This window comes from Microcebus murinus, chromosome 5, assembly GCF_040939455.1.
Source record: "Microcebus murinus isolate Inina chromosome 5, M.murinus_Inina_mat1.0, whole genome shotgun sequence".
Lineage (NCBI taxonomy): Eukaryota > Metazoa > Chordata > Mammalia > Primates > Cheirogaleidae > Microcebus > Microcebus murinus.
Window position 1 is genome coordinate 107008533 of NC_134108.1, and position 23761 is coordinate 107032293.

The window sequence follows — 23761 nt, forward strand, 5'->3', positions numbered from 1 at the left end:
TCTACTTGACGTGGCCGTCCTGGCGTGGCCGTCCTGACGTGGCCGTCCATGATGAGCACCTGAGCTGTCTTGTCCACGTCAGAGCTCTGATGTTTGCTGCCCCCCAGCCTGCTCCGTCCACCGTCTTCTCACCCAGTTAGCAGCAGCTCCATCCTCATGTGCTCAGGTCAGAGGCCTCGGTGCCACCTGTGGCTCTCTCCCTCTGCCCACCGTGCTCCCTCTGTAAGGGAGCCTGTCCACTCTGCCTTCAGAGGAAATCCAGACTCCGGCACCTTCTCGCCACCTTCGCTGTTCCAGCGCTGGTCCAGCCAGCGCCTCTCCCACCTGATTGTCGCGACAGCCTCCTAACTGCTTCCACCCTCGCCCCGCTGTTTCAGCAGGCGGCGGGAGGGAGCCTGCTACAGCCCCGTCTCACTCACAGCCGTCGGAGGGCCCCCACACCTGCCTCTTCCGCCCCTGCCCTCAGCGATGATCTGACTCCCCACCCACAGGCTCCCCCGCACCCTGCTCCTGGCATCTGCCTGACTGCCTCCCTTCTTTCAACATCAATATCCTTCTGCCACGGTGACCAGGTGTCCCAACGTGTGTGAACTGGAGGGGTTTCCTGGGCCTTGAGACTTTCAGTGTTAAAGCCAGGAACGCACAGTTGCTTGGGCCCCTATTTAGGCACCTATCGCATTGCTGTGCTCTGTATTTTACTTACTTTTGTTGACTGTCTTCCCAACGAGGATGTAAACTTCACGAGGGCAGAAATGTTTGTCTCATTCACTACTGTATCCCCAGTACAGGAACCGCGTCTGCCTCCTAGAAGATGCCCCTTATTTGTTGAATGAATGAGGGAATGAAGGAATGAACTCATGGCCAGCCTGGTCCCCTAAGAGATTTTGCCTATAAGGGTTTTTTGGGGCTTTTAAAAACACCCTACGTGGCCAGGTGTGGGGGCTCACGCCTATAATCGTAGCACTCTGGGAGGCCAAGCCGGGAGAATTGCTTGAGCTCAGGAGTTCGAGACCAGCCTGAGCAAGAGTGAGACCCTGACTCTACTAAAAATGGAAAAATTAGCCGGGCGTGCTGGTGTGCATCTGTAGTCCCAGCTACTGGGAGGCTGAGGCAGGAGGATCGCTTGAGCCCAGCAGTTTGGGGTTGCTGTGAGCTACAAAGACGCCGTGCACTGAGGGGGTGGGGGTAGGGGGTAAGAAACAAAACAAAAACAAAAAAACACGCTGCAGGAGGGAAGTAGCCTCAGGGTGGAGGCAGCAAGCTGCTAGGGCTGCAATGGGACAAAGACCCTTGGCTTGTCCAGTTTTCCTCCTTTGAGAACAGAGCCCAGAAATGGCTGGGCCTGCCGGAAAACAGCTGAGGGTGTCCGGCCAGGCTGGGGCCACTGCATGTGGCCTGCTGACCACTGCCACCCCTGGCAGTCCCTTATGAAAATGCAGCCTCACCCACCAGTGGGGCATGGGTGGGGTGAGGAGGGACAGAGGAGCCCCTCCCACCTTTCCCACTTTTCCCCTCCTCTTCCTCTCCTTCTTCCCCCTTCCTCCCCCCCCCCCCACCCACTGCTGGCTTGTTGCTCTGGGACCCATGGAAAGAGCTTTGACCTTGGTCCGGGGAGCTAAAACCTGGCTCTGGCATCTACTAGCTGTGTGACCTTGAGCCAATTACTAAACCTCTCTGAGTCAGTGCCCACATCTGAAAAATGGAAATTATAACTGTGAAGCATAAAATGAGATAACCCACAGAAAACACGTAGCGCAGTGCCCGGCCCCCCAGATGTTTATTTTTCACGGTGATTATCACTGTCACACCTGGCACTGGACAGGGGCCCCCACCTTGGTCTTCGATTGCTTTCTTCTTCACCCAGGGAGCCCAGGCTGCGTGGATCCACGTGGGCACTTAGAAAACACAAATGCCTCCCGCACGCCAGACTAATTAAACCAGAAGCCTTTGCTGGTATTTCAATACAGGCACTGGTAATTTTTAATTTTTAAATGAATTTATGTGTATGTTTTGCACCAGCATTTTTTTAAAGCTCCCAGGTGACACTAGTGAGTGGTCCTGAGAACCACACCGGGGTGACCACAGTCCTGGCTACCTGGCACTGCCCCAGTTTTAGCGCTGAAAGTCCCGTGGCCCAGGAATCCCCTCTGCCCCGGGCAAACTGGGACACTTGGTTGTCCCCTTCCCAAACAGGAACGGACTCATATTTTTTCTGAATCCCCAGTGAGGGCACGTGGTCCGGGCACAGGTGACTGGAACCGGGTATGTGAAGGCACAGCTTGGGTGGCAGGTCGCCGAGGCCCTGGGCCGGGCCGCGGCAGGCGCCGGGCTGAGCGGGAGGGGGTGGGCGGGGCAGCGGCCGGCCGGGGCTCAGTCGGACAGGCCCCCACCGTGCGGCTCCCCGGGGCTCCAGCCACTGGCCGCCCGCTCCATGGCCTTCGCCCAGCGGCCGCCCAGCTCCGGGGTCTCGGCCTTGAAGGTGTAGAGCTGGCCCGACTGCTGCAGCTGGAACACCCGGGCGTCCCCCTGGGGCCCGGCGGTCACCTGGTAGCCCAGCAGGGGGATGGAGGTGTGAGCCCGCATGTCCTGGGGGAGGAGGGAGTGGTGGGCCACTGTCCACCAGTCAGCCCCACCGCCCCCACAGCCACCGCGACGGTCACGGCCACATGCCACTGCTCACGTCCCAAAGCTTCATGAAGGGGGCGGCTGCGGAGTGCGCCGAGGAAGAGGAGGCCTCCCCTGAGGGCAAGCCGCTGTGACCTGGGGGCTGGCCTTAGCGCTGAAGCCCACTAACTCTGTGACTCGAGGGTGCCATGTCCTCACGGGGCCTCAGTTTCCTTATCTGACATATGGGGCCAACAATACTCGCCCCCACCCCACCCCCGTGGGAAGGCCAAGGCCCGGGCAGGGCAGGGCAGGTGCGGCCTTACCTGGGGGGCAGCGTAGACGTAGAGCACGAGGGGCTCATCCCGAGGGATCGAACACCAGCCCCGGGGGCCGCTCCTGCCCCACTTGTCCCCGACCAGCTGCAGGAAGCCACACATCAGGCTCTGGCCGGGGCCGGCCGAGGACCCTTTCTAACAGCAGAAGGAGGGACTGTCAGGGAACAGAGCATCAGACGTCAGCCCCGTTTCTAATCCCCGCAGCGGCCCTGCAAGGAGCTTATTTGTCCCTGAGGCGCAAGGTCCATCGTGTGCCTGTGGTCACACAGCCGGCCACTGGCACCGCTGGGTCACAGCCCAGCCAGCCTGCACTGGCAGCGTGTGTCACCACAGGGACAGAATGGGGCCGAGAAGGGGCCGGCCCGCCCACCGCCCACCGCTGGGAGCAGCCGTGTGCCTGCTGGTGAGGCGGGCGTGGAGGGACGGGGGCAGGGAAGGGCCGTGTCTGTGGAAGACACCAGCTTGAGCCTGGGAGCTGCTCTCAGCCCCGCTAGGCTGGGACCTTCTCCCACCTCCGGAGACAGTGGGGTGTCCAGGGCGGGCGGTGGGTTGTGGTCACGGTGCTGGGCTGGCTGACCTGTGCCGGTGGTGCCAGCCTGAGCACCGCTGGTGCCCTGGAGGGGAGCGGCTCGGGGAGCACTGAGCTGGGAGCTCAGGAGCACCCCCCAGGTGGGTGGGGACTGGCTTGCAAGGCCCCAAGGGCAAGAAAAGGAACAACTGTGGCCGAGATCAAAGAGCTGGCTCCTAACTTGCCGTGTGACCTGGGGCAGGTCACTTCTCTGGGCCTGTGTCTCCATGGGATGGGACCTGCTGGCCTGTGGAGTCCCTTGCAGTTAGAATGGAGTCTCCAGTCTGCCTGACCTGGAGCCTCAGTGTCCCCATCTGTAAAATGGATCAGTGACAACAGCTCTCTTCCCCTCCTGGGGCTGCTGGGGCAGGGCATGGGGACGTGAACAGCAGGTGTCCAGCGGGGCAAGCCGTTACTGGGTAGGGACACAGAGGACGGCGCAAGAGCCTGTGGCCAAAAGTTGCTTCTGCTTGGTGACAGGCCAGCACTGTCTGGGCAGGGTGGGGGCGGCGGGGTCTGTGGGCAGAGACGGAGGGAGCAGCAGGGCAGGGGTGCCACGGCAGGCTTGTTCCTCGGCACCCAGGACAGTGCCAGCACGCGGGGGTCGCCGGGCACACCGTCTCTGCACGGAAGGACGAAGGACGAGCGTGGGGACCGCGGCCCTCACCTCCAGGACGCCCCGCCTCTTGTCCTCCTTGTCCTCGGGGAGCAGGTTCCCGGTGAGGAAGGTGTAGCAGGAGAAGCAGACGCGGTTGGGCCTGTTGCCGTCGTACTGCAGCTGGGCCCGGTGGTCGGAGCACCTGGCGCACACCACCTGCGGGAGGACAGGCAGAGGGGCTCGCCTTGGCCGGGGGTGGGGGCATGAGAGCAACCAGGGCAGTGGGGAGGGAAAGGAACTTCGAGAGCGGGGCTGTTCCCCACGGTGGCCAGGGCCCATCATGGGGGAGCTTGGGGTCTGGGGTCATAAGCGGGGGCCCCACTGCCCGCCAGGTCCCCTCTCAAGAGGGCAGCTGTGAGCCCTGGGACGGGCCGGCATCCGATTCACTTTCCCAAGTGCTGCCCCTCTGCCACCTCGCCTGGCTCTCCCGGCGACCCCCCAGGTGGGCTGCCTGCCTCCAGGGCCACACTGCTCCCTGCAGACCGGCCCTCCCGGCAGGGCGTGTCTTTAACCCCACACGGTTTAGCTTTAGGATTCGTGCAAACTTCGCATTCTGCTCCACCATAGTGCCAAGTATGGGCTAATGTAAAAGTGACAGGCTGGTGACCTGCCAGGAAGACCTGCCACCAGTACTCGGGGGAGCAGGGCCCACCTCCAGCCCACCACGGAGGAGCCCCCACGGGCCGCCGTGGGTCGTGCTGGAAAAGTCACGGGGTGCTGCAAGACGTGACTTTGGGGAGGACTGGGGTGCCTCGGGAGGTCCAGGCCGCGGGCTCGGAAGCGAGGGCAAGAGAACGGGGCGGGGCACTCAGGCAGCCGGTCCCTGCACCCAGCACAGCTCGTGGCCTGGGAGGGCCCGGAGAAGGAGGCCCGGCCTGCCCCACCCGCACAAGGATTCCCGTCGGGCAGGCAGGAGAGACAGAAACTGGCACCCGAACCACCGAAAGGATGACTCACGGCTGGCCGGCACCCCGTCTGCACGGGCACGAGAGCCCGCGGTCAGCACCAGGGCACGCACACGCCCCACAACTGTCTCGTGTGTTTTGTTTTTTTCTTGAGAGACTTAACATTTTATTTTACTAATTTGTTTATTTATTTATTTATTTATTTTTGAGACAGAGTCTCACTTTGTTGCCCAGGCTAGAGTGAGTGCCGTGGCATCAGCCTGTCTCACAGCAACCTCAAACTCCTGGGCTCAAGCGATCCTACTGCCTCAGCCTCCCGAGTAGCTGGGACTACAGGCATGCGCCACCATGCCCAGCTAATTTTTCATATATATATTAGTTGGCCGACTAATTTCTTTCTATTTATAGTAGAGACGGGGTCTCGCTCTTGCTCAGGCTGGTTTCAAACTCCTGACCTCGAGCAATCCGCCCGCCTCGGCCTCCCAGAGTGCTAGGATTACAGGCGTGAGCCACTCCTGACTGATACTTAACATTTTAAATATAATTAAGTAAATATTGGTTTTTTTCCTCCACAAGCTTTTTGTTTTGAAAAATTTCAAACCTACAGACAAGTTGAAAGAATAACACAATGATGCCACCCACCCAGTTCACCAATTGTTACCATTTTTGCCACACTTCATCTCTCTGCATATGTATTTTTTTCTCTGAACCATTTCAGTATAAATCACAGTCATTGTGACACCTCAACCTTAAATACGTAGCTGCTATCTTCTAAGAGCACCGGCGTTCTCCCTATGCACAATGTCGGGGTCACGTCAGGAAATTTAACTTGGATGCAATATTATCTACGTGCGGCTCAGAACCACATTTCCCCCAAGGGTCCCCATGACAACCTTGGTAGCTTTTTCTCCCCCATCCAGCGTCCAAGCAAGGGTCACACATTTCACTGAGTTGTCAGAGTACTTTACAGCTTAAGTCGGAAGGCAGGTACATGGGTGTCATTCTTTGTGCCTCTTCGAATCTCTTCGCTACTTGAACTGATTTTTTAAGAGCTACTTGCAAAGTCGTAAGTGCGGATGGGTTGAACTCTCACTCACGGACGTCACCAAGGACATCACCAGGTCCTTTCTGTTTGGCTTTGGGACGTAGCTCATCGCTAACACCTGAGTGTAGGTGTGTCCTCGGTCTCCCAGAAACTTACTTCTGGGGACACCTCCCTAACTGGTCCCAACCTGCCCAGCTGGACTCCTGCTGCCCCCTGGAGGTCATTAAGGACTAAGGCTGCAAAGGGCTTCTCTGCTTGCAGGGCAAATGGAGGGGCTGTGGTGTCAACAGGGAACAGCTGGGTACAGCAGGTGCTTAAAAAGCAGAGTGAGATCTGCCAGTGACAACCAGCGCTGGGCCGGTACGAGGGAGAGTGGAGTGGGCGCGCCCCTTGCTCAGCCTCCCTCCTGCCGCGTGAACCCTGCCTGACCCGGGAGGGAGGTACTGTAATCCCCATGGCACAGGGGAGGAAACTGAGGCCTGAACCAGGAGGGCAGAGTTAGCAACAGAACCACCAGGTGCCAGGGTGCCAAGAAGGGAAGGGGACAGTTAGCCAAGGCAGGGCGAGAAGACAGGACGGCAGCGAGGGTGGGCAGGTGCATAACGGGCATGGGGCTGGTGAGGTGCAGGTGCGAGGCCTGAGGGGACTGCAGGGTTTGGATGTCCCTATCCTGGAACTGGAGACCATTTGCTAGCCCCGGGTCTGGGGGTCTTGGGAAATGGTGGTAAGAAGGCAGGTGAATTAATAGGGTCAGCTTCAGGGGATGTCTTAAGCAAGTCATTTAACCTCTTTGAGCCTCATTTTCCCATCTGTAAAATCGGAAAATAGCAGCCTCTTCAGAGCTGTGCTACTGGGTTGCATTGGTTGAAGTGGCAGAGTTTGCCAGGAGGGAGAGTACAGGGCCTCAGCTGGGAGGACAGAGCCCCAGGTGGAACAGGTGGAGGCCCAAGTGGGACAGGTGGAGGCCAAGGAGGCACAAGTGGAGGCCAATGTGGGACTGGTGGAGGTCAAGGTGGAGGCCTAGGTGGGACAGGTGGAGGTCTAGGTGGCACAGGTAGAGGCCAAGGTGGGATAGGTGGAGGCCTAGGTGGGACAGGTAGAGGCCAAGGTGGGACAGGTGGAGGCCTAGGTGGCACAGGTGGTGGCCAAGGTGGGACAGGTGGAGGCCTAGGTGGGACAGGTAGAGGACTAGGTGGGAAAGGTGGAGGCCTAAGTGGCACAGGTGGAGTCCAAGGTGGAACTGGTGGAGGCCTAAGTGGGACAGGTGGAGGCCTAGATGGGACAGGTGAAGTCCAAGGTGGGACAGGTGGAGGCCTAGATGGGACAGGTGGAGGCCTAGGTGGGACAGGTGGAGGCCTAGGTGGGACAGGTGGAGGCCTAGGTGGGACAGGTGGAGGCCTAGGCGGGACAGGTGGAGGCCTAGGTGGCATAGGTGGAGGCCCAGGTGGGACAGGTAGAGGCCAAGGTGGGACAGGTGAAGGTAGGGTGTGGGCAGAAGTACTCACGTAGCCACAGGCCCGGCAATGGTGGCGTCGGCGTGTCAGGGCATTGAAGGGCTCCTGGCAGCGCATGCACATGGTCACCATCTTGTCCCGGACCCATAGTGGCGCGCGGAGGCCCAGCTCCTCAGACTTCAGCTGCGGGTGAGGGAGTAGAGGGGTGGGCACCCCATAACCTTGTTTTGCTCCTGCTCTCAGCCCTGCGCCCTCCGCCCACCGCGCGTGCCGGGGGTTCTGTGTCTTGCGTTCCCAGGGGCTTCTACATGACGCTGACTAAACTGATAAAGAGCATGTGATACGTTAGTTACTGTCATTCCCATCTTGCAGGTGAGGGAACTGAGGCCCAGAGGTCAAGTGACTCAGCCAAGTGTCCCCGCAAGCCGGACTTCAGAGCTCAAAGATGAAATCAAATCAGACATTCTCCCTAACCTCCGCCCCACCTCACACACTCCCTTCGTCTTTTCTTTTTTTAAGAGATGGGGTCTTGCTCTGCCACCCAGGCTGGAGTGCAGTGGCATCATCATAGCTTACTACAGCCTGGACCTCCTGGGCTCAGGCGATCCTCCTGTCTCAGCCTCCCAAGTAGCTGGGACTACAGGCATGCGCCACTTCACCTGGCTAATTTTTATATTTTTTTGTAAAGATGGGGGTCTCTCTATGTTGCCCAGGCTGGTCTCAAACTCCTTCTGGCCTCAAGTGATCCTCCCGCCTTGGCCTCCCAAAGTGCTAGAGTTACAGGCGTGAGCCACCGCACCCGGCCCCCCTCCCTTAGTCTTACATATCTCAGATACTTTCAAACCGAAAACCCTGCAGCCAGAGCTCGCATAGATATGAAACCCTTCCCGCGATAGCTGCATATGGAGGTTCCCCAAGGAAGTTTTGCTAGCAGGGAAAGCTTCGGCACTGAGTAGGGTCTTGTGGGGATGGGAGGGCTTTCCCTGGTCCCTTAAAATTACTCCTGGTGAGTGACACTCCCTGTGCCTCCAAGCAGGCTTGGGTCTGGAGGCTGCAGCAAAAGATGCGAAAAGCTCCATTTACCTCCTGCTCCTGGGGGTCCCCCTCGGGCCCCTGGCCCGCAGCCTTGAAGGTTTCATTCCGCTTCTCGAGGTGGTCGATGGCGGCTTGGCAGGCCTGGGGTGGAGCAGCCGGGAGGGTTGGGGGGTTGGGCAGTGTGTGGGGGGCTCATCTGTGCACCATCCGCACCTTCCACACACCCTGCCGAAAGCGTGCTGCTCGCCAGGCACTGGGTTCTGAGCACACGTGGGCGGACTCCAGGGAGGAGAGACTATCAACATTAGACTCAGGTTGCAGATGCAAAAACAGAGGCTCAGAGAGGTTAGGCGGCCTGCTGCAGGATGCCCAGCTCAGCAGTGAGAGGAGAGGCGGCACGACTTGCACCCAGGTCTGACTGCAGACTGGCGCAGAGCAGCTCCTTAGGCAGAGCGCGGAGCAGGGGCGTGCCGGGCATGCAGTGCGCACACACAGGCACACGCACGCGCACACACAGGCACACGCACGCGCACACAGGCACACAGAGACGCGCCCCTCCCTCCCCGGCAGCCTGGGCAGGCTGGGGCCGGGATCCCGGGTGCCCCGCAGCGCTCCTGTACCTGTATCCAGGAAATCATCTCCTCCTGGGACCTGCTCGGGAAGTGAACATGGGCGTTGAGGACAGCGGCCCCTCCCCGTCCCCCGCCCGGCCGGCCCACGCCCTTTACCGGGCCTGCAGCTCCAGGGTGCGCTGCTTCCCGGACACCAGGAAGGAGTTGGGGAACTCGGCATCAGTCAGCTCCCGCACCTGGGGAGGAAGGAGGGAGGCTGCCAGTCCCGACCTGTCACCCCTCTCCAGGGGCAGCACTGTGGAGCGGAGGGAGGCGGATTGTGCCCAAGGGACAGTGCAGATCGGAGGGACAGGGATGGGGAGCTGCTCACCGCCGCCCCATCCTGTCGAGCCAGAAAAGTGTGCCTGCACCTGGGCCTCGCTCTCAGCAAATGAGACTTCCAGCTGCTGCAATTTTAACAGCAGCTGAGTGGCCCAGGGTGAGGCGGAGGTGACAGCTCCTGACAGCGGGTTCACCGAAAATGGAAACTGGGTTTCAAAGCTGGACGAGTATATGAGGGTTCATTGTACTGTGTTCTTGGCTTCAAACCGTCCATACTTAAAAGTTCAGGAAATAATCTTCCCAGCGATCTTGGGAAGGAGATATTACATCCTCGTTTAGGAGATGAGGAAAAGGAGGCTCAGAAAGGGCAAAAGACCTGCCTGAAGCCACACAGCACCTAAGGGGCACAATAAGGATTCCAACTCAGGTTTTCAGCCCCTGAGAGTCAGGTGGAAATCTATCTACTTTCATCCCACCGCAGAGTCCTGTGAGCACGGACCTGTCCCGGGCAGCGTGGAGAGAGCTTCACTAAGGGAACCTGAGACACAGACCCAGAGCCCGAGAGTCTCTGCGCAGGGGAACTGTGCTGCCATTGAATCCGGCCGGCCCGGGAGCCCCTCTGCGGCCTCCCCGCCGCGCGGCGCCCAGGGCTTTGCACACGGGCAGCCCGCCACACCCGGAGAGCGCTGAGTGTGAGCCTTCCTCGGGCTGGGCCGGCTCGGCCGCACAGGCCAGCCTCGCCCTCCTACAGGGGCCGCTGAGATTTGGACTCAGCGCCCTCGGCAGCGGGGAGAAGCCCCCCCCGGGTTTATGAGTGGAGGAGGCCATGTGGCAAGAGGTGTCTGGGGAAAGGCACCCCGGCACGAGCGCGGAGGGCCGGATCTGCGCAAAAGGGGCAAGCCGCAGCCCAGAGCCGGCGAGGAAGCGATGCCGCCCACGGTCCAGGCCTGCCCAGCGCCCGCCTCCTGCAGGAGAGAGGGGAGGCCTCTAAGGTGATCGGGTTGGGAGAGGGAAGAGAAGGGAGAAATCCCAGGTCTGCAGTCCAGAAGTCGGAAGAAAGAGGACGCTTTCGAAGAAAAAGGGGGACGGGGGCAGCGCCCGACCTGAGGGTCCAAGATGCCCCCACGTGTTCCCGCAGAGGCCTCCGGCTCCCCGTTAGGTGTCAGGAGGACAGTTCCCATGCCCGGCCATGCCACGTCTCCACCACGTTCCTCAGTCGGAGGCAGTTTAGTCCCCTGCTAGTCCATACAGTGCCTTTGTGCTCATCAGAAAAGGACACCCTTCCTCAAAACACTTTACTGACATCTGTTGGCAAACTGGCATAATATCCAGATTTTGTTGGAACCAGACATTTGACTGCCATCTGCCGGACAATTCTAACTATAAATATACAATCTATGATCATGCTAATCTGCAGTCTGCTGTAGATGGCACCGTCTTAGATGAGGGGTCCTCGTGCAGTGCACAACCTGCACAGCTGTTCACGGAGCTCCTGGGTATGTGTGCCTGCTGCTCTCCTTTCCCCTTCCCAGACTGCCCCTGTGCAGGATGGCAAAACATCAAGACCAGTTCAGACCTTAAGGAGAATCAGCTGCTACAAACTAGGCCTCCTTGACACCCAGGAAGGAGGAGGCTGAGCATCATAGGCCAGTGGGAACCATCATGGTGGTCGAAGGCCAGACCTGCCTCCAAACCTCAAACTAAGAAAATGGTTCCTGCACAGACAGGGGCAGGTCGACCGCTATGTACCTGCCAGGCCCATGCCATCCAGGAGAGGGTGCTGTGTGGCTGCCGGAGCGTCAGACACGGGCCCGGCGGGCCGCACGGGGCTCACAAGCGCTCACCACACACTCCACGTGCCAGAGCCCCTCAGGCTCCTGTCTCTTTTCTCTTTGTGACTCTGGTTTGGTCTGTATATTTCTTGGCTTTTCCATCTGTCAGTCTCTGCCTCTTTTCCTATCCCTGGGTCCCTGACGTCCTTGAGACTGGGCTACCTGTCTCCGTTTCTCCATCTGCAGCCTCTATACACCTGCCTTTCTCAGCCTCACTCACCAAGGACTCCAGACATACAAGCCCGAGCAGCCCTAGTTAGTTTAAAGAGTGAAGCGCAGCCTGGGCATGGTGGCTCACACCTGCAATTCCTAGCACTTTGGGAGGCCAAGGCAAGATTGCTTGTGGCTGGGAATTTGAGACCCCATCTCTACTAAAAATAGAAAAATTAGCCGGGTGCAGTGGTGCACGCCTATAATCCTAGCATTCTGAGAAGTCCAGGCAAGAGGATTGCTTGAGCTCAGGAGTTAGAGACCAGCCTGAGCAAGAGTAGAGAGTAGAGACCCCGTCTCTACTGAAAATAGAAAAATTAGCCGGGCATGGTGGTGCATGCCTATAGTCCCAGCTACTCGGGAGGCTGAGGCAGGAGGATCACTTGAGCCCAGGAGTTTGAGGTTGCTGTGAGCTGGGCAGATGCCACGGCACTCTAGCCCAGGCAACAGAGTGAGACTCTGTCTCAAAAAAAAATTAAAAATAATAATAATAAAAAAGCCAAGTGCAGAGAAGTGTCCGGGGTGCGGCAGGCTCGTGGTGTAAGCGAGGAAGCGGCTGCACGCTACTTGTCTGCGCGCGCGAGGCTCGCTCTGGCTCCCGAGGAGCAGGGCTGCCTTCAGGTAGCGCAGGGAGGAGAATTTTCATTGCATATATTTTTCACATTGTTTGATTTTAGAATCTGTATTATCTATATTTTTAAGTGGTAAAATTAAAATTATTTTTAAAAGATCAAAACAAGAAATCTGGGGGATCATAACAGCCCCCACATCACAGGGCTGCCGCGAGGGTCTGACGGGGCTGCAGGGCCCAGGGGCGCCCGTCACTGGCACTGCCGCGGCTGGCCGCTGCCCCTGCCCACTTGCAGTCCTGTCCGGTGGGGACACAGGCGGACAACGCAGACCTCTCTCTCAGAACGTGGCCTGCGGACCACAGCACGCGCGTCAGCCCGGAGCCGGCTGGGACGCAGGGCGCAGGCCCCGCCCCGGCCACCGACTCGGGCCTGCACTTTAACATGATGCGTGCTAGGCATAAAGTTTCAGGAGCAGTGTAGACGGTAGGGAGAGCAGACAGAGGCCAGGCGGGGCTGTGGTGTAGACGGTAGGGAGAGCAGACAGAGGCCAGGCGGGGCTGTGGTGTAGACAGTAGGCAGAGCAAAGAGAGGCCAGGCGGGGCTGCGCACGGCCCCAGACCAGGCCAGGCCCGTGGGAAGCCGGGGAGGGCGCCGGGTGGGAGGGCGCCGGGTGGGAGGGCGCCGGGTGGGAGGGCGGGAGCCCACACGTGAGAGCTGCAAGCCCAGCGCTTCCGCTCCGCCTGTGCCCAGGACCCGCGGGCCTCGGCTCTCCCAGTGAGAACCTCCCGCCACCCCCCACACTCAGCCCCCCCTCAGGCTGCAGCCCAGCAGTGGGTGGGGGCCTCTCACCTTCATCCCGGCCACGTCGATGCGGGTCCTCACCTGGAAGTGGGCGCCCACCTGGATGACCCTGGGCACGCAGTAGAGCAGCATGTTGTTGAACTGCGGGGTGCGCAGGCGTGAGCGGGCGGGCAGGGCACGCAGGGTGGCGGGTGGGGCTTCCCCGGGGGTGGGCCGAACGCCTTAAACATGCCCCCACCCCGCCAGCCACACTCTGGGCAGCTCACGGGATGTCACAGGTGACGATGAAGGTGATGAGGAAGGGTTGTCTAGCCCCCAATCCCACTGGGACGGTCACTGAAGGGACACCCTACCTGCGGGCACCAAGGGACTCTAGCAGACCTCAGCAACCTATGAGGCCTTTCTCACAGGGGCGCGGGGCTGTGAGGTTCACAGGAGGTTGTACCTCCCTTACCCCCACCTCCAGGCAGGACCACCTGTCCAGATCTTTCCCGGGATAACCTGGCCTCTTCAGTGCAAACCCAGGGCAGTTCTTCCTAGAAGCTAACCCCATTCCCTCCTGCTGTGCACCCTCTAGAGCACAGACTAATACCACAGGCTTTGGAGCCAGACTGGGTTCAAATTCTGACTCTGCCGCTTCCTAGGGCGTGTCTAGGAAACCCGTGGGTTGGAAATCCCTGTGGCTTGGAGGCAGCGTGTGACTTGTCCAGAGTCACCTGGGTGCCAAAGCAGAGAAAGACGGAGAAGCAGGCTCCTCCCTGTCCCTCCCGCAGTGCCGGATGGAGGCCCAGCAGGCACACGGTGGGCCACGACTCCCTCCTTAGTGTGGCAGGGGCTCCCGGCACCCCTACCAAGAAAAGGTAGCGCTCCATGGGGTCGTTGCGGCGGAAGGAGATCTTAAGGACTGGGCCCTCGCGGAGCAGGGTGTTGGAGGGGTCTACTATGTCGTCTTCGAGGCCCAGGCGCTGGTACACCTCCCACAGGTCCTGCAGCCGCTCCTGGGGAGGGGGCGTGCACCCTGAGCCAAGGCCAGGCCGGGCTCACCTGCTCAGCAGGTTTGCCTGGCAGGGCAGGGGACGGGAGTGTGAGAGCAGAGCAGCAGCGGGACAGGTGTCCTGGGCGGGGCAAGGGGACGAGTGGGCACAGCCGCCAGGGTGTGTGGGGCAGGAGGAGGGGACAGGGCCGCAGGGGCGGTGGCAGCTCACCATCTCTGTGATGGCCGCATTGGAGTGCTGGGCGGCCGAGAAGATCATGTCCAGGGCTTCTGAAGGGGGCAGGGCCAGAGTCAGCCCCTGAAAACCAGAGCTGGTGGCTGGGGCAGGAGGCCCTTGAGGCTCAACACGGGGCCTCGGGACCCGCCACGACAGCCCCCAGGAGCAGCCCTGCCCGAGCAGCCCGGCACGGGCGGTGTCTGGACGGTGCCCAGGGGGGAGAGACTGGAAGCCACTGAAAGGTGGCGATTCGGCATGTGGCTTTGGGGGGTTCTCACTGTTCCCCAACCCGAGACAGAGCCAGCGGGTACGGTGGAAGGAGCATGGGCTCCGGCATCATACAGGCATGAGTTCAAATCCCAGCTCTTTTTCTGGCTGTGTGACTTTGAGCAAGCCACTAAACCTCTCTGGGTCTTAGACTCCCCGTCTATAAAAAATGGCTGATGGTGTCAATACTGTCTATGAAGTACCAACGCTCAATGTTGGTGACTGATGGTCTTCATGACCATTTTTGCAGGAGCTCAACAAACACATGGGAATGATTCAGGCCTCCCCGGCTCCCTGGGCCCCCCGGGCGCGTCCTCACTCTGGGCATCGGCCCGGTCTGGGGCCTGGGCCGGCAGCTTCTGGACGTACTCCTTGAGCAGCAGCTCGTAGCGCGGGATCCTCTGCACGGGCTCCAGCATGTGGTGCTGCAGCGTCAGGCTGCCCGAAGCCTTGCTGCTCTTGGGGGATGGGAGCGGCGGGGGCGGGTGAGAGTGGGGAGTGGGGACAGGGAAGGGGCAGGGCGGTGGGTATGGGGCCCGTGAAGCAGCTGAGCCTGGGAGACGCCCCAAATCACCAGGGCAACGGAGCCACCGCACGCTGGAGGTGGCAGTGCGGGTGCTGGCCCTGCCCCAGTCACCTGGATGCGCGTGAGGACCTCCTGGAAGGCGGGAGACTTCTCCGTCCAGGTGGCCAGCAGCTCAGCAGCCCGCTCGAAGTTCTTGACGTACTCACTGTACATCTTCAGGAACGGGGCCAGCTTCTGGATCACGTCCCCAATGCGGGGGGCGGCCGTCCTGCAGAGGGGCACCTGGGATTGCTCTCAGCCTGTGACACCCTCTCCTGACTCTAGGCAGGGCCAGGGTGGGCCAGGCTCCCTGACCTCCCCCAACAGGCATTTCCACTGCACTCTGGTGCAGGCGGGGGCGGGGCGGTCACCCCCATGTGTGTGCTCACCCCTCTCAGACCGTGAGCCCCCCAAGGGCAGAGGCCATTCTGGCCCACGGATGGCTTCTCCCACAAGGCCCGGTACAGTGCTGGGCCCACAACAGGCGTTCTGTAACTCTTAACACTTGACGCTTAATTATGTGACAGTAATGGGGACCACACGCCAGTGTTGCCCAAGACGCTGCATGTCTCATTTCATTTAATTCTCCCAACTCTGCAGGTTGGGACAGTCGTTAGCTCATCTTAGAGATAAGGAAATGGCGTCTCAGAGGTGTCAGAGCTTATCCAGGGTCATCCTGCGGTGGGCCGAGGGTCACCCCACCGAGGACCGTCGCAGCGGGCAGTGGGGGTCTGCGACTCCAGACTGGGCTGCCTGCCTTTGCCTCCCAGCGGCTGCGGCTGCCCATGGGCAAGTCACTTGGCCTCTCTGCGCCCCAATTTTCTCATCTAAAACATCAGAAAGATGGGAGACAACCTTATAGTGGTGTTCTTATTTATTTATTTGTTTGTTTGTTTTGAGACAGAGTCTCACTCTGTTGCCCAGGCTAAAGTGAGTGCCCTGGCGTCAGCCTAGCTCACAGCAACCTCACACTCCTGGGCTCAAGCCATCCTCCTGCCTCAGCCTCCCGAGTAGCTGGGACTACAGGCATGCGGCACCATGCCCGGATAATTGTTTCTATATATATTAGTTGGCCAATTAATTTCTTTCTATTTATAGTAGAGATGGAGTCTCGCTCTTGCTCAGGCTGGTTTTGAACTCCTGACCTCGAGCAGTCCGCCCGCCTCGGCCTCCCAGAGTGCTAGGATTACAGGCGTGAGCCACTGCGCCCGGCTGTGGTGTTCTTTTTTCACAAAACATTTTACTATAAAAAATTGTAAGCAATTACTCTGTCACTAGGTTAACTATTACTAACGTTCCTTTTTGCCAAAGATTGGTAAATGATATCCCAGACACCATGGCACTTCTTTGGCAAAATATAGAAAGCAAGTAATTTCACCACTGAATACTTTAGTGGTCATCTCTGAAAGCAAAGAGGGTTTTTGGTGTGACCGTGACGCCATCATCACCCCGCGCGCTGGCGTGAAGACGGAGAGAGTCAGTAAGTGTGCCCGCAGCCGGCACGGAGGAAGCCCCGGCACTGCTGTTGCCACTGCCTCCTACGTCTCCCGCCTGGTGACCACCTGCCCCACCCCTTCCCCAGGAAGCAGTCCACACACACACACACGCACACACACACGCACACACGCACATGCACACACACACACGCACACGCACACACACATACACAGGTGCGCGTGCAGACACACACACACGCACACACACACACACAGTCGCGCATGCAGACACACACATGCACACGCACGCATGCACACGTGCACGCACACAGCCTCTGGGGGTCACTCATCCAAGCCCCTGGCTGTGCAGAGCGACCAAGCCCAGAGGAGGAGACTGTCCCGGCCGCACAGCAAGGCCATGGGCCCAGCTGGCTGAACCCGCTGCCGCTGCCCAGGGCTGCCGCCGTCCCGCACGCTGCTGGTGGCCTCACCAGTCGTCCAGGCGCCGCTGCAGCTCCGGGAGGAAGAACTGTGCGTGGAACTGGTAGATGGAGGAGATGTTGGAGAAGACGATCCTGACCACGTCCTCGGGGAAGGCCTTGCTGCTGCGGGCCGTCTCCAGCAGCTCCTGGAAGAACACCTGCGGCCGCCACCCCGTCACTAGCCGCGGCGCCAGGGCCGCCCACAGCCAGCCCCAGGGGAACCGTGGGCCTCCCCAGCTTAGTGACTGCTTTCCCCTCCCTCGTCTCCCAGCGTCCTCGTGACAGCCCCGCACACAGGCAGGGAAGACTGTATCCCGGCCACTTTATGGATCGGCAAGCCAGGGCCCAGAGCCGCGGGGACGCCGGCAGCTAATGAATGTCAGAAAAGGCCCGCCCGGGGTCTGTGGAGCTCCCGGACCTCTCCGGGCTGAGGGTCCCTGCACTGGTGCTCAGTGGTTAACCCTCCCTGCCTAAGAAGGGGTGAAGGTGAGCTGATGCTGTGGGTGTCGGGCACTGGGGCGACAGAGAGGATTCCGGGGTCCCGGAAAGACTGTGGCACATGGGGCCGTGCTGGGCACCAGGGACGTGGTGCGAATGGGCTACATCCGGATTCTGCCCCAACCCCACCCGACTGGCTAAACGGGCTAAGGCTGTCTAGAGTCAAAGCCAGGGGTCGGAGCTCAGCTCTGGTGAGGGGGCGGGAAGGCAGCGCAGGGCTGGGTGAGGAGAGCCAGTGCCGGCTCGGCGGGTGCCCTGGCCACTGGCCTGGTCCAGCAGGTGCAGGCGGGCCACGTAGGCCTGCTCTGTCTCCAGCAGCTCCCGCACGATCCTCTTCTCCTCGGGCTCCTGCTGGGGCGGGGGGCGGGGAGAGAAAGGAGGGACACCTTTGGTCTCCTGGTGGGGACCTTGGCTCAGTCCCCAAAGATGCCGGGTGAAGCACACCTCTTGGTATTCGCCCCCTCCGCTGGCTGGCCCTGGTTTGCCTTTCGCAGAGCACGGGGCGGAGCAAGGCTGCGCCAGCCCTGGGCCTACGCCTCAAGAGGCCTGGAAGTTTCCCTGTTTTCTCTTGGGAGCTGTGAACCATCGCATCTAGAGGCCTGGCTAGAGGCCTGGAGACTGTGGAGAGAGCGCCAGGGGCCCGGCCTCCCCACTGCCCCTGCGCAGGCACCAGGCCCCTGAGTTGAGCTATCCTGGGTGTTCCAGCCCCAGCCACCATCTGACTGCAGCTACCTGAGAGACCCTGTTAGAGACTGAATTGTGTCCCCCCAGCTAAATTCATATGTTGACGCCCTAACTCTAGGGTAACTGTATTTGGTGAAGGACCCTTTAAGGAGGTAATGAAGGTTAAACAAGGTCATGAGGGTGGGGCCCTAAACTGATTGGATTAGTACTGTGTTTCCCCAAAAATAAGGCCTACCCATAAAATAAGCCCTAGCAGGATTTCTAAGCATTTGTGCAATAGAAGCCCTACCCCGAAAATAAGACCTAGTGATGGGCCTGGCTACACAGCGTGGCTGCACAACCCATGCATTTCCTCGTGGAGCGGTAAAGAAGACGAGCAGCCCTTCTCATCTGCCCCATTGTGACAGCTCCTATCCCAGAGGTGACCAGAAAGGTGCGGGCAGCCCTACCAACAAGGTCGGCTCCCCCGTCAGGTCCCGGCCATCCTGTGCGTGCTGCAATTTGAGGCTTGAGGGGAAAATAACACATCCCCTAAAAATAAGCCCTCGGGTATCTTTTAAAAAAAATTTTTTTTTCTATTTTTAGTTGGCCAATTAATTTTTTTAGTAGAGATGGGGTCTCACTCTTGCTCAGGCTGGTCTCGAACTCCTGAGCTCAAACGATCCACCCGCCTCGGCCTCCCAGAATGCTAGCATTATAGGTGTGAGCCACCGCGCCCGGCCTAGGGTGTCTTCTTGAGGAAAAATAAATATAAGACCCTGGCCGGGCGCTGTGGCTCACGCCTGTAATCCCAGCACTCTGAGAGGCTGAGCCGGGCGGATTGCCCAAGGCCAGGAGTTCGAAACCAGCCTGAGCAAGAGCAAGACCTCGCCTCTACTATAAATAGAAAGAAATTAATTGGCCAACTAATATATATAGAAAAAATTAGCCGGGCATGGTGGCGCATGCCGGTAGTCCCAGCTACTCGGGAGGCTGAGGCTTGAGCCCAGGTGTTTGAGGTTGCTGTGAGCTAGGCTGACGCCACGGCACTCACTCTAGCCTGGGCAACAAAGCGAGACTCTGTCTCAAAAAAAATAAGACCCTGTATTAAAAGAAGGAGAGACAGCAGGGATGTGCGTGCACAGAAAAAAGGCCAACTAAGGACACAGTGAGAAGACGATTGTCTGCAAACCAAGAACAAAGACCTCCCTGGAAACCAGACCTGCCAACACCTGGATCTGGGACTTCCAGCCTCCAGAGCTGTGGGACAACACGTTTCCACTCAAGCCACTCAGTGGGTGGTGTTTCGTGACGGCAGTCCTGGCAGACAGACTCTAATAAGACCAACAGAAAGGCCATCCGGCGGCATCCCAGTGAACCCACAAAGCTGTGAGAAATAGCAATTGCTGCACCGGCCACTGTGTTTTGGGTGGTTTGTTATGTAGCTACTGACAACCAGAACACACTACTATGATCACTATCCCATTTTACAAATGAGGAAACTGAGGCACAAAGAGGTTAAAGTGACTTGCCCAAAGTCACAGTCAGTAAGCCGAGGGCCCGGATGTGGCCCCAGGGAGCCTGGAGCCGGGCTGCACAGACCAGGAAACTGAGACCGACAGAAGGGTGGTGACCTGCTCAGCATCAGACCAAGCTCTGCTGGCATGAAGACTGGCACTCAGACCTCTGTGTCTAGTTTGGGCGTGTGGCCTCCTCCAGTGGGTAAACTGAGGCCACACCAGGGAAGGGTATGGGTTCACAAGACTGAGAAAAGCCATGTGGCCTTGAGCAAGTTCCTTAGGCTGTCTGAGTTTCGATTTCCTTGCAGGGAGGGATCCGTGAAGCCAAGCGCAGGGGCGCGGCAACTGTTAGTTAATCAAAGGCTGGCGGTGTGGAGACCCTCGCTCCCAGCGACCTCTGGCCACACAGCCCCCCCTGGGGAACTGCTGGCCCTGGCGGGAGGAGGATGTGGGGAGAGATCAGTGGAAAGCCCCCCGCCCCGCCGGCTCCCCACTTCTACCCCAGCCCTCAGGCACCTGTGTCCCTGGCCCGGGGCAGGTCCCAGGGTGGCAAGACTTCCTCCAGGCCCCACTGGACAGCTTGTTCTTCAGGGAGCTCAGGTACCTCCTGCTGACTGTCCTGGGCCCAGACTCCAGGGCCTCCCCCACGTCGGGCTCCTCCCATGGCCCTGGGGGCTGGGGAGGCCTGTGGGCTCTGGGCACGGCGCCCGGGGTCCTGAGGACAGAACAGATAGTCGGGTGTCCTGTCTGGAGAACAGAGAGAATGACAGCACGTCCCGGGCGGGGATTCGGGCTGATTGACGTGAATCCCTGGCATGCAGGGCCCATGAGTGCCCGGCTCTCCGTAGGAACTTGCTAAGCGAGACTTCTTCTTTCCCAACGCCTTTCGTTGGGCATTCCAGTCTTCAAAATGAGTCAGCACGCACTGTATTTTATTCTCTAGGGAACTGCGTACTTCCCTGTTGAAAATGCAGACCCGTCCAGGAGCCCCTCCTGCACAAGGGGCTCCTCCCAGATCACCCTCACCTTTGGACCTCACCCCTGTTTTTAGTTTCTGCATCAGTAACCACTATGTCAAGGGAAGGTGGGAGCCATAGGACAATCTAAAGTGAGAGCAGAGCTGCTAAAGCTGGGGCTTTTCGGCGGGAGCTACGCTCTCCACACCTCCAGCAGGAGAATGGCCAGCTCAGGAGCAGATTCCCTGTTCTCCCAGGAGGGGCCTTAATAGCGCAGCTTTGTCGCCCTGCGTACTGGTCTGCAAGCCAGTTCAATTCTTTAGACAACAGAGGCCACCCTCACTGAATATATCCAACGATTTGGGCAGGTGTGGAAAGGCGTGTGATGACCGTGTAGGGCAGGCATCCTCCTGAGAAAGACAGGCGGGAAAGGGAGAGCTGGGCAGGTACAAAATCTCCAAACTCAATGAAGAAGGGTTCCATCGCCCCCATTTTGCAGCCAAGGAAACCGAGATACGGAGAAGACAAGGCACTTGCAGCTTTGAAGTGGCAGAGGTGAGATCCAAACCAAACTGGTGCTTGAGCCCTCCCCGAAACTGTCCATCTCCACATGAGAGCAGGGGAAACAGGTCCAGAGAGCCTAAGTGACTTGCCCCGAGCCTCACAGTCGGTTCGTGGCAGAAAGAGACGCAGCGCTGGGCGGCTACTTCCAGGCGCCCCCCCCCCCCGCACCCCAGTCCTCAGTTCCTCAGCCCAGGGGTCTGCTGCTCCCAGGAACGGCTGATCTCACGCTTCTTCTTCTACATTTAGTTTCAGCTTCTGCATTTCTCTCTGAGTGCCCCAGGCCAGCATCTGTTTCCTCGTCACCCCCAGTTTCAGATCAGCTAAGCTTCTAGAGACCTCACAAGGAAGCCCAGGCCAAGGCAGCTGTCATGGGGCTCCCCATTCAATAAGGGGCGCCTCTCACTCTCCTGACAGCACTTGCTCTGACCCCACTCTGGTGGAGGCGCTGCCCCGTCCCGCCAGGGGCGATGCCTGGGAGAGCGCAGCATGCCCGGGGCTCCTCCAGAGCGCCCTGCCCTTTGCCTGGCGTGTTGAATGAGGGGTGCCACTGCCCCACACCCAAGGGGATGGTGGTCAGGAAGGCAGCACCTGAGAGCTGTCCTCGGTGCTGAATAAGACAAGCCTGGCAAAGACCTTGGGAGAGGCGGGGTAAAGCCACCCAGCTCAGGAAGTTGAACTGTCCTAGGTGCACATCTCTGCCACCTTCACCTTGAAGGGCACTGGAGGCGCTGCCTGTCCTAAGTGCCGTCAACACAGCATCTGGGCCCGTCTAGGACATCTATTGCCCGTGACTTTGCATGGTGGTATCCCGTGAGCTTAGCATCCAGAGACAGAAATCCTTCACCTGCGTCCTCTACAGTCCCTGCACTTCAACTCCTCCCTCTGCCCAGCCCTGCCTCACACACCCGCACGGCTGTTGTCCCCAAACCTCTCACCGATAAACCTCCAGAGGCAAATCTATACCTCAGAGCCTATGTCCAGAGGACCCTACCTGTGACCGTCCCTAACACAGCCCTGGGCTCCTGGGCCTAAGCAACGCCTGCTGTGTGGATTATTGTTGCACACGCGCGCGCATGCACACACACACACTCGCACACCTGCCAGGGCCACCGATGACCTCCATACATCTGGTCCAGCCTTTTCCCTTCAGTCAAAAGCCCTAATGCTGCCTCAAAGCATGTGAACTTTCAGCACTTGGCATCCTTCTCTCTCTGTCTCCATTTCCTCATCTGTAAGATGGGGATAGAACCTACCCCCATTAGGCGTTTGGAGGATTAAATGAAATAAGCAATGAAGTGAATTTAGAGCCGACCGTGCATCTGGGTTTGCCTGACACAGTCCCAGCTTTACCTGCTGTCTCCTGCCCACCCAATTTTATTGGCATCCACTTTCACTTTCGACCGTGTCCTCTCTGAGTGATAAATTACATGGTTATCCTTCTCACAGGGAGTAAATGCTTGGTAAGTCCCTGCTGCTGGTCCCTGCAGGTGCTGGAGGGCACAGGGCGGAGGCTGCAGCCCAAACACGGCGTTTGACCCGCCCATGCTCATACAGAGCTGCACACGTCTGGACGGTCCCCAACACATGACGGCACTCCCACCCCTGCCCGGCTCCCGGAGCCCCAGCGACACTCTCCTATGCTCCAAGGAACCCATGACCAAGGGTTGTGGGTGCTGCCCAGACGGGGGTGGCATCCAGGGCAGGGCCAGGGAGGGAACAGCTCACTGTGAGGCTCAAGGTGGCCCTGGCCCATGTCTCAGCCTGGAGGCAGGGAAGGTCTGAGCTGCCAGAGGGGCCGGGGTGGGCAGCGGGGGCGGGCGAGGCTGCAGGCCCGCCGTGGTGACCCTTCCCACCCCAGCCACCCCGTACCTGCTGTTCTCAAACACAGTCACCAGGTTGGACACAGATGCCAGCTTCTCCTCACTCGCCCCCTCCATCCTGCAGGCCTCCACGTGGTCCTCAGCCACCCCCGAAGCAGGGAGGGAGGGCTCCGGCTGGCACACTCGGCCACCCTAGCTTGGGACACAGCTGGGCTAGTCCTCCAGGAATCTGCTCCCACCTGTCCCGAGGACCGAGCAGGCCGGCTCCTGGCCTCAGAGTGGGGAAAGAGGAAGTGGTCGCAGAGCCACACCCCTGCAGGACAAAGGCCAGTGCTCCCCGCAGGGGGAGGAGCCTGCTCAGGCCCCCCTTCCCTCACGGGGCTGCATTTTCAGGCGTGTAGACCCCAGACCCAGAAGCTACCCTGGAGCAGGGCACAGAGGCAGTTTCTGGAGCCAGGCCCCTGACTGGCTTCTTGGCCTGACTGGCCTGGCCAGCCGCACTTTCTCCCTCACGGGGTCTAGTGGCTTTTCCTGGACTCTGTCTCAGCAACTTTTTTTCTGCATCTGCCCCTGCTCATGGCAGTGAGTAAACAACTTCTTTTATTAAAAATAGATCACAAACCTAGTAAGGGAGGCAGGTTGCCCCAAGGGAGGGCAGCTTCCTCCGTGAAACTCTGATAGTAATAGCTAATGCACACTCTGTTTGGTGCTTTATGAGTCTTTTCTTTTTTATTTCTTCTTTCTTTTTTTTTTTTTTTTTTTGAGACAGAGTCTCACTCTGTCACCCTGCCTAGAGTGCAGTAGTGTCATCACAGCTCACAGCACCCTCCAACTCCTGGGCTCAAGTGATCCTCCTGCCTCAGC

General features: G+C 59.2%; 1 protein-coding gene across 1 annotated transcript; it reads right to left on the reverse strand.

Annotated features, from left to right (window-relative positions):
• Nucleotides 1-1754: 1754 nt before the first annotated feature.
• On the reverse strand, nt 1755-23339 carry FGD2 (FYVE, RhoGEF and PH domain containing 2). Its single transcript, XM_012746933.3, has 16 exons — nt 22947-23339; nt 20074-20272; nt 17642-17722; nt 16886-17034; nt 15031-15187; nt 14713-14851; nt 14121-14179; nt 13767-13913; nt 12964-13056; nt 9336-9415; nt 9228-9258; nt 8656-8748; nt 7624-7755; nt 4178-4324; nt 2931-3077; nt 1755-2586 (listed from the first exon to the last, which is right to left on the reverse strand). The coding sequence occupies exons 1-16, from the start codon at nt 23012-23014 to the stop codon at nt 2371-2373; spliced, it is 1938 nt and encodes a 645-aa protein (XP_012602387.2). The 5' UTR covers nt 23015-23339; the 3' UTR covers nt 1755-2370.
• Nucleotides 23340-23761: the final 422 nt, after the last annotated feature.

Bases quoted from the DNA above. Each gene is read 5' to 3' on its own strand.
- FGD2 (XM_012746933.3), bottom strand. From the start codon at position 23,014: ATGGAGGGGGCGAGTGAGGAGAAGCTGGCATCTGTGTCCAACCTGGTG. The intron at 20,273-22,946 runs GTACGGGGTGGC...TTCTGTCCTCAG, and splicing joins ACTGTGTTTGAGAACAGCAG to GACCCCGGGCGCCGTGCCCA. The intron at 9,416-12,963 runs GTGAGAGGCCCC...CTTCCTCCCCAG, and splicing joins TCGACGTGGCCGGGATGAAG to GTGCGGGAGCTGACTGATGC.